The sequence below is a fragment of the Pocillopora verrucosa genome, chromosome 4 (genome assembly GCF_036669915.1).
Source record: "Pocillopora verrucosa isolate sample1 chromosome 4, ASM3666991v2, whole genome shotgun sequence".
In the NCBI taxonomy this organism is placed as follows: Eukaryota; Metazoa; Cnidaria; class Anthozoa; order Scleractinia; family Pocilloporidae; genus Pocillopora; species Pocillopora verrucosa.
Window position 1 is genome coordinate 2033133 of NC_089315.1, and position 9703 is coordinate 2042835.

General features: G+C 36.7%; 1 protein-coding gene and 1 long non-coding RNA gene across 2 annotated transcripts in view; both read left to right on the top strand.

Annotated features, from left to right (window-relative positions):
* The first annotated feature begins 5017 nt into the window (after positions 1–5017).
* LOC136280245 (uncharacterized) lies at positions 5018–6788 on the top strand. The gene is made up of 2 exons (XR_010717201.1): positions 5018–5079; positions 5541–6788. It is a non-coding gene; the product is annotated as an uncharacterized lncRNA (long non-coding RNA).
* A 450-nt stretch (positions 6789–7238) lies between these two features.
* The window catches only part of LOC131791692 (MFS-type transporter SLC18B1-like), a 12621-nt gene continuing 10156 nt past the window's right edge, over positions 7239–9703 (top strand). The window contains exons 1-4 of the mRNA XM_059109061.2: positions 7239–7953; positions 8324–8419; positions 9009–9082; positions 9437–9584. Of these exons, the coding sequence (XP_058965044.2) occupies positions 7747–7953; positions 8324–8419; positions 9009–9082; positions 9437–9584 (525 nt within the window). The 5' untranslated portion in view covers positions 7239–7746. The remainder of the gene's footprint in view (positions 7954–8323; positions 8420–9008; positions 9083–9436; positions 9585–9703) is intronic.

The following is a 9703-nucleotide window of genomic DNA, read 5'->3' on the forward strand; positions in this document are numbered from 1 at the left end:
CTAATGTATAATAAAAGCCATTAGCTTGATGCACTCCTGGCTGCAGACGTATCACTCCTAGATTTGATGCTAAGAAATAGATCGAAATTTTTTTTTTTTTTTAATGTACATTTACTTTCACCAAATCACCTGTTACCTTAAAAATGAAATGTATTGAGCACCTCAAGAACTAAAATACTTAGAAACTTAGAAATTAAATTATCTCAAAGTCAAAATACCCATGTTACAAATCTATCGATGAAAAATGCTATTTTTCCCATCCTTTTTTCACCACAGTCAATAATACGTTGACAGTGAAATTATATCCTTTTACAACTAACAAATTTTTGGGTAAATGATTCAATCTACTTAAAAGGAGCATCCGCAACTCTAACAATCTTTTCGAGGATAGCTCTTTGTTGATTTAGAGTTAAAAACAATTATTTGATGACGAGCTAGTGAAATATTAAACTGTGAAAGATATTACATTAATTTACTTATATCTTGTGATTACTTACCAATATAGACTTATTTCTAATATACTATTGATTAATGAATAAAAGTGCTAACCTCTGCAGGAAAGAATGGTGAAAACAAAGAGTATGAAACAAACACCATAAAGATGCAAAGACCATTGCTGGCGTAGATAACTATGTTGTGAAGAATGTGAAGAATCTTGGGTGAATCACCTCCGGAGGAACACTTTTCCTCTTTCTCGCTGATTCGGGGGCTGCTAATAATCAGGCTTTCCTTCTCACTGGATCGAATTTCTGAACTGTCGGTACTGCTCATTTTCCTTCTGAATGGATGCTACTATGACTAACTTGTCGACAACTTTTTGAACCTCTCAACTATAGCTTTCTTTTCAAAGAATGTAATAAATATTCAGCAACAAGTTTAAAAAAAGGAAATGTTAGAAAAATTAAATCTTTCTAGTTGTTTTCGGCGTTTAAACCGTCTTCTTTGTTTCCTTCCAACCAAAGGCCTTCAATAAATCAAATCTGGGAACTGGTCTAGTTTGACGCCTGCACGTGGGAAGTTTGGAGAGCAGATAATACGCGTAAGAGTTGCTCGAGGCGCAGCTGAGAGCATCTCTAGCTTCTTGAGCACTCTCAAAACTTTGCAAGGACTTCATATCTTGATAAAAGCACAGCTGACGAATAAAACAATTGGTTCATATGTCAGCATGCGTTCATCGAGATATGAAGCACTCCGAAAGTTGAAGAGCATCTCTAGCTTCTTCTAGTTTTACCTGTGTACATTGAGTTATTAACATAATTCAAATGGCGTCTGTCACCGTAGGTTACAATGATCTGGCGGTTTTTTTCTTCATTTTGCTTCATCCTTGATCAAAATATATACGCCCGTGTAGATCCTACAAACGAAAAGAAAATGTGCATAACAGTTGCATATGGAGAAGCCTTGACTGTGCTCTGTTCTGTTGTAAAGCACGCAGAAAGAGGCTAAAGCACGAAAAAAGTGTGGGAAGAAACACGAGATAGTCGAATGTTTCTCCCCACTTCTCCCCGCGCAGTAGTTTCAACTTTCAAAACAAACTTTATTTCCAAAGCTAACAATAGTGTCGTCAGCATGCTCTATACACTGATAAAGAACGCTACAACAAGCCAACCAGAATCTTTGTTTGGCTTTTCTAGACATCAAAATTTCAATTGAAGGCAACAGTCTATGCACTAGTGTTTACAATAAACCTACAGATTCCTATAGTTACTTATTGTATTCATCTTCGTATCCATCACACGTTAAGAATTCCTTTCCTTTTTTTTACAGTTTCTCAGACCTCGTCGCTTATCTAGTGACGACTCTGATTTTTCCGGAAAATCAGAGGCAAAATGCCAGCTTTTTGATAAACTTGGCTATCCTGTTTCTGGCGTTCAAGCGGGCCACCATCGCGCCCAACAAATTGATCGACAGTCAGCACTACAAACGGCTTAGAAGGAGAATACCAATCGCATTCCATTCACTCTCAAGCTATACTTCTCATCATTCCTCCTTTGTTCTGATTTGTTTGTGAATACTTAACTATATATACTACACGAGTGTTAGCTTTGTTTGATTTTTATCACCGTACGTAAGCTTGCAATCAAACTGAGCGTGAAAACCTTCAAAACTCGGACTGTCCATTTCATTTTCTCTTTGAGGGTTTTGTCTCTGTTCACCTTATAATAACATCAATTACGGCGCTTGGCACGTTTACAAACCTTTCTTTGGTTCTCCTATTGCTACTTTGCGGCTCGCTTGTTCCGAAATTTCATTTTAAATGAATGAAAAAAAGCTAGAGAGAAGTCCGGGAAATGGTCGGAGATACTACTATTTGGCGTAACAACTTTAGATCTGACATGGATTGATGCTACTCTGGTTTAAAGATTTAATGAATTTAACAGAGAAGTTATAATTCATAGACCCAAAGTTTCAACATTCCTGTCTACTGCCTTCGTCAGGGGTGATCTAAACGCTGCAACAAGTGGTCCTTTTATACGCTCACTAATTAGCTGTTTTCTGACGAGGTGTAAATAGGCGTCAGGAAGTAAGCTGCCGTCATCACGATTTAAAGTTGATATGCCAGGCTTCCAAACAAAGGCGCTGGTGGTAACGTCGACTAGTGGCGATAATTTTAGACTTATCCCACCAAATCGTATGGTTGGTTAGGCATGTGTACTCTGATAAAGCTGAAATTTCTTTTTCGCAAAAGAAGACCGCTTTTTGATGCTCTTTCAAACGTGTACCAAACTGACGTTTGGTCTGTCCGAATGATATTCGTTATCACAGTCATTGCGCGGAATAGAAAAAAGAGCGACGGTTCTTTCGTAACAGGCTCCTTAGGTTTGGCAAAAATATTCCCCAAAGTCTGAAAAGGTTTTTGAGCAACTTTAACGTCGTTGCTATTCAAAATTCTCTTGATGGGTTCCGTAACACCCTGAATGTAGGGATAACAGCAGAACCAGTCGCTGGTTCCCTCTCATCAGGAGTGGTACTAGTTGTAACTGGTTTTCGGCAGTTACGGAGAAAAGTTTTTGTGTAGCCATTCGCCTCTAGGACATGAGAAACATATTTCCTCTCTTCAGCCTTCTAATCGAGTGAAGATGGTAGACAGTCAGCCCTCCTGAGTAAAGTTTTGGCTACAGACTATTTATGGCAAATAGGGTAATGAGAATCGAAAGCGAGGTATTTGTCGGTGTGGGTAGGTTCACGATAGACACTTGTCTCTTAATTCCCCTGTTCCCATCTGTATACATTTAAATCAAGAAAGGGCAAATGTCTATCCTTTTCACGCTCAAGGGTAAATTGGATAGACAGCTCTACTAAATTAAAGTGCGATAGGAGGCGTTCCGCTTCATTTCTGGATACCGCGCAGAAATGCCATCATCGACATATCGTTTCCAGAAAAAGGGTTTAACCGGTGAAGTGGCTAAAGCCCTTTGGTCCATGTCTTTCATTACCATATTGGCCATGACAGCAGAGACGGGCGAACCCACAGCTACACCAAAAATCTTTTGATAGTAGGTGCCGCTGTATGCAAATTGCGTGGTTTTGAGGTAAAAAGACAGCAGATGAATGATATCCTCTATAGGCAAAGAAGTTCTTTGTCCTAGGGAAGCATTTTCTCTGAGTCACTCCTACGCAACCTTAACGGCAAGATCAAATGGGATTTTAGTGAAGAGCGAAAGAACGTCGAAATATACTAATTCTTCACAAGCGTTAAGAGTTTTATCTCTTATGAATTATGTAAATTCGCAAGAATTTTTGTCAGTGTAATCAGTTTTCCCAACAACAGGCGACAAAATTCTCGCAAGATAACCAGAAATTGCATAAGTCGGAGAATTACCAAAAGAGACAATAGGTCTCAAAGGAATTCCCGGTTTAGGTAATTTAAGCTCTAAAAACGTGGAAGATAGAAATAAACTTGTAACTTGCTTGCTTAATTGCTAATAACACATGCACAGATACCTAAGCGATAATATACTAAGTATTTCGCAATTAAAACGCGTTAGCGTGCTGCATAGCCATTGGCTAAATCCAAATCTTATGACTTACATGCTGAACTAATTTCTCCATCTAAGGAAAGGACTAACATGTAACCTGCCTGTACCAAGTCCAGACCTCTCAGTTATCGATGTCTAGATTCATATTAATAGAGATAGTAGTGCTGATAGTTTAAACGTTTTAAGAAGGAATTGTATGAAAAACGCTAAATATTTCGAAATATGAACATTTTACACGTAAAATTAATAAAGTTTTCATATTTCGGAATGTTTAGCGTAGTAAATCGACCATACTTACAAAATTGTCTCTCAAGATCAAAATAAACGTTATTTTTCATGAAATTTTGTGGATTGTCACTCTTGTCGAATTTCAGCGTATAGAAACTTTTAGAAACTTAAAATTGCGAAAAAAAAGTTATGTTTAACGTAGGAGTTTAGTTCATGGCAAAGAGGTTGTAAGTGCGGTGTCGGTAGGCACCGTACGCAGTAAACAGAAATAAATGTCAGATCTCAAAGCGAAGTTTAGTGCAAAAATAGGGACGGAGTGTCACGCAATCACTATGTAAGCTATTTCACTCCTGGGGCGTTAATCTTCGTTTTTCATTCTCCTTGCGGCTTCCCAAACTTGTTCAAGCGCTCCCAAACAAAACCGCCAGTAACGCACCTCGAATGCAAGAGCGCCGTCACAAATCCCCAAGAAAGCTCCAGTTAACACTTCAATAGGGTTTTATTTCAGCGCAGCTCGCGGAAGCTGAATTCCACTTCAGGTGATGCTGAGAAAAATGTTCTTTCAAATAGCTCGGATGCGAAATAAAAATTTATAACCGTTTGAAAATGCAAAGGACAGAAAATATTCAAATAAAAAAAAAGCGAAAATTCGCGTGTAACTGGATATCTGCCCAGTGCAGAAATTTTTTTTTGAATCACTTTCTGAAGGAGCTTAGAAACCAGGCTCAACTCAGTAGCCAAGCCTACTAGATTTGTGCCCAAGCCTTTTCTTGCTTGCGTGACCTTTTTTGTCACATTAGAGAATACAAGGAACTTCGGCGAGTAGTAAACACAAGCTCAAATTTTTAAAGTAAAGTTTAGAGACTGGAAGGTAAGTAAGTAAGTATTTTAGTGTTTTACAACCTAAATTTAGCGTTTCCTTTTGTAATTTTACAACGTACAGTAAATTGTCAAATCAATAACTCGAAAAGCTTACAGCTAAAATTTAACTCTTTATTAATAACTTATACTTTCTTGATCTGATATCTCAATTAGCGATAACACCAGAAGTAATTTGCTTTTGTGGTATATACTATATGTATACCTTACTTGTTGAAGTACGTTGTCATGAAATAATGCACTTAGCAACAATTAATCTGATTACACAAAGCTGAGTCAATGTTTAAATTGTTCCCTGGACTGCCTGGACTGCCTGGACATCTGAGACAACTGATAATGCATTTTGGGAGTGGTAGGGATGCTTACTTCATAGTGGCTATGGCTGTACCTGTCCTTGAATTTGCCCTGTTGTTTGTAATAGATTTTCCATGCATTGTCTGTTATTTTTTTCAGGAAATTTTAGTCTGCAAGAAAATTCTTTTACAGAAGAATCCTTTTCCTGTAACGTTTGCAACTGTTGGTTATGTTTGCCATATTTCTGATATTTTTATCATAACAGAATTTTTCACAAAAATCATTTGACACTGAATTCTTATACAAATACTGCAAGGTCAAGCCTGCCCACCAACCCATCAAGGTGGTGTTGAAAACTGCAGTAAGGTCTATTGAATATAGTTAAAGTTCTGAATTTCACTCCATGACTTACTACTACAGAATATGGGGCTTTTTTATGATTAGGTACCAAACAAAAAAAAATGCTTTCTTGGCTCATTTGCATCGAGCCACCTGATATAATTCACAAAGATTATTTGACACTAGATTCTCATACAAATGCTGCAAGGTCATGCCTGCCTACCAACCCATCAAGGTGGTGTTGAAAACTGCAGTAAGGTCTATTGAATATAGTTAGAGTACTGAATTTCACTTTATGACTTACAATTACAGAATATGGGGCTTTTTTATGATTAGGTACAAAACAAAACAAAAAAAAGCTTTCTTGGCTCATTTGGATCAAGCCACCTAATATAATGCAATCAATGTCTTGTTTTCTGTATCGTGAGTCATTGCTCAGTTGGAATTGATATTTAAATCTTAATTATAATCATTTAAATCCAACTAAATGTATTTCTTTCATTACTTTTCCACTGACTGACAAACCAGCAAGCCTTGAGGCATTAAACTGTGAGGACTTTAAAAAAGGCCCTATATTGTTTACACATAGCTGCTTTGGGGGAGGGGAGTAGTAAAGTTTCAAATTTGGTTAAGAGTATGTAACACAATAATAATAATGATAATAATGTTAATAATAATAATAATTCATTTTTTCCATCCTTTGTTGCAAATGCATCTGACCCAAAGTCATTATTGGAACATACCAGAATAGCCTTTTTATTAATGCAAGGCCTCAGTGGTGCACAGATATGTTATGAAAATAATTTTCTCTTGTGTGAGGCATCAGTCAATTTAGGAATTACCAAGTGTAAAATTTCAAGTCAATATGGTCCAGAAACTACTCATTTTTGTAGAGGGTGGAGCTGGGAGGGGTGGAGGGGTCGAAATTATTAGTTTTGCGTACCGTTTTCACTCTTTGCACCCTGAGCACTCATACACGCTCACTTCAGATGGATGCTCAACACAACAGCGTCAAAAAATTATCAAGCAAATGACTAAGACGTGCAAAGCTTCCACGGTTAATATAAATTTACCGCTATAAAGAGTTAAAAGGCCTTACAGATTTTACACGTAGCTTCTTTAAAGGTACAACTTCCTATGACGTTTTAACAAGATTATCAAGTTGTCAAATACGTATTTTCATATGATTGATACCAATTGCTTTATTAAGTCGAAATAAGCTTTATGTCAAGAATAAATAAGCGGATTACTACACTTAAGACGAATTTTGTGTTCCGTTAAAAAAAGTACTTGGTTCAGTTACGTAGTTCACCGAAAGGTTAATTTTTTTTTGCCTGCTAGGATTTCTTTTAACATTGAATACATTTTCAAGACCTGTACTCGACGAGGTGCACTTCTTGCGATTGTTCTGCAATCTAGCGAGTCCTTCGGAAAAACGTCACCGAGAGCAGAGTTAAGACACTATTCAGAAGCAAGTATTTTCGAGGTTTGAAATTCCCTTCGGTTCCATTTGACCGTGAGTAGAGTTTAGAATTCTCGAAGAAAGCGTATTTTACCCAAAGACAGAAGATTCGTATTTGAACGGAGCGCAGCGAGATAAGGTAATATTCTTACGCGAAAATGACAAAAAAAATAGGGTTAACAGATAACTTCCCATTTGTTTTTTCTCGCGCAAGTAACAAAAATGTTCCCTTCCCTGTCCCCATCCAATCGCACTTCAACCAGTCGGGGGAGGTGAGTATAGAATTGTTAACAAATCATCAGAAGGCTTGGTTACCTAATTGAACCTGGTATCTAAGCTCCTTCAGAAAGTGATCCCAAAAAAAATTTCTGCACATAGCTTCCTTTTATTGCGTGACTGGTCTTTCGTGAGATGGTGCAATAATTCGTACCCACGCCTAAAGCGGACTTTCGAGCCCTCTTAACTTTTCCTCTTTAGTAAATGTTTATTTATTTCGGAAGTAGTGTGTGCTTTAAAGGATTGCAAATAGGTATCGATGTTTTATTGATAGTATCATAAATTCTGATGGAAAATGTTAATAGTCCAGAGATTTCATTTACCAACCAGAGGAATGGCTTGCTAAACGACAGTTATCAATCCAACGAGAGAGTGCAGAACCCGGCGAGCTCACTTTGCACACTTCGTAACATATTTACTATCATTTCCATTTGTATTGTGTACTTTGTGGTGTTTGCAGCGTGTTCTGTGTATTCCCCATTCTTTCCCAGTGAGGTAAGCACTCGTATTTATTGATGAATGATATATACCAGAAGATGAGCAAATGAATGCTATTGTTAAAATAAAACTCAGTAAGTCACACAAATAATAACAAATTGTAATATCAACTGGGGGCTTGCTGCATACTGCCTTTCATCTGTCTCCTGGATAAGGAGTGTTGTTTCAAGGGGAGAGGGGTGAGGCAAGGCTATAGCAATAGGAGGAGCTCAGTGAGAATTATCGTGCATAGTTACCCCAATCATCGATTATTGAATCTAGAGTCAATTAAGTAGAAAGATTGATTTTTGTGCCAGTGTCATTTTTTTATTTTGTTTCATAAGTTTGTGATTTATCATCTAATTTATTTTTCTATGTTGACTTAAAGGCTACAGATAAAGGTGTTTCTGGAGCTGTAGTGGGTTTGATCTTAGGAACTTATTCGTTTGTGATTTTCATCTTTTCGCCATTTTGTGGAGTTCTTGTAAGTATTTGACTCTTAATGATATCCGTGATAGTTAAAATATTTGAACCATTTTTTGTATATTGACAATTGATTATTCCCTTTTTCAGATTCAGTATTTTATTTTATTAATAATTTCTATGATAAACAACTTGATCACATTCAGATCAGAGTGAGGCTCAACATGGCAGAACCTGAAAGAGTCTACTTTCATTTTAAGAGATTAATTTGCATGAAAGAAAATAGTCTATTATCAATGACAAATCTTTATTTTGCATCTTGAACCCTTTATACACTAATGGTGACAAACATCCAAGTTCTCCCCACAGTAATCCTGATGAGTCATTTGTTAAGATCATGAGAATAAAAGAAATGATCACCAACCTGAGAAGCTTTGTTTGATGAATTCTCCTTCTTTGTACTAAAGAAATGTAAAGAAAAGAGTTTGGAGAAAATAGATACTGACATTTGGGCGTAAAGGGACAATATGATGATTTATTAGAACCACATGGCCACAACTCAATTATACATAGTTTTCTCCTTGAATCAACAATTGAATTCCAAGCTTTTTCACAATCATTTACTGATGAGAAATTTTTATCAATTGCAGATAACAAAATATGGTCCTAGGTTTGTTCTCTACTCAGGGCTTGTTCTTTGTGGGGGATCATTGGTTTTATTTGGGTGAGCCAAAACAATGGATTTAATATGTATGATTTTTTTGGTATTTAATTACACAATGAATCCTTGAGTTGTAAACCTTCTTTCTTTGCATTACTCTTATTCTTGGACCTGTATTGATATGTACAGCTCTCAGATTCAGCACTTGTCCAATTGCTTGATCAGCTGGGCAAGAATTAAGCTAGTAAATATGCTGAGTAATGTTATAGACAGTCAAGATGAAATGGTCTTGAAAGTTAACTCTGAAAAGATCTATTTGTAAAGGCAAAAAGTAAGAAGTTAAAAAGACCTTTCTCCTTTATGGCTTGAAGGCTTTTTAAACAAAGAGGTATCTATAATGGCTTTCGTATTTTTCAGATTTTGTGGCCAGATTGTAGATCGGGATGCATTTACAGCTCTTTGCTTTATGTTAAGAGCAACATCTGCCATTGGAGGGGCTGCAGCTGAAACCTCAGCATTGACCATCTTATTGGAAAAATTCCCAGATAATGTTGGAATGGTTTCAGTATGTGGGATTTCATTTCTTGAATTCAAACTATGTTATTTAATATATACATTGTTGGCCTTAAAATGTGAATATTATATTGTCACATGCATGGTAATGATGTACTTTAAGTAAGTAAT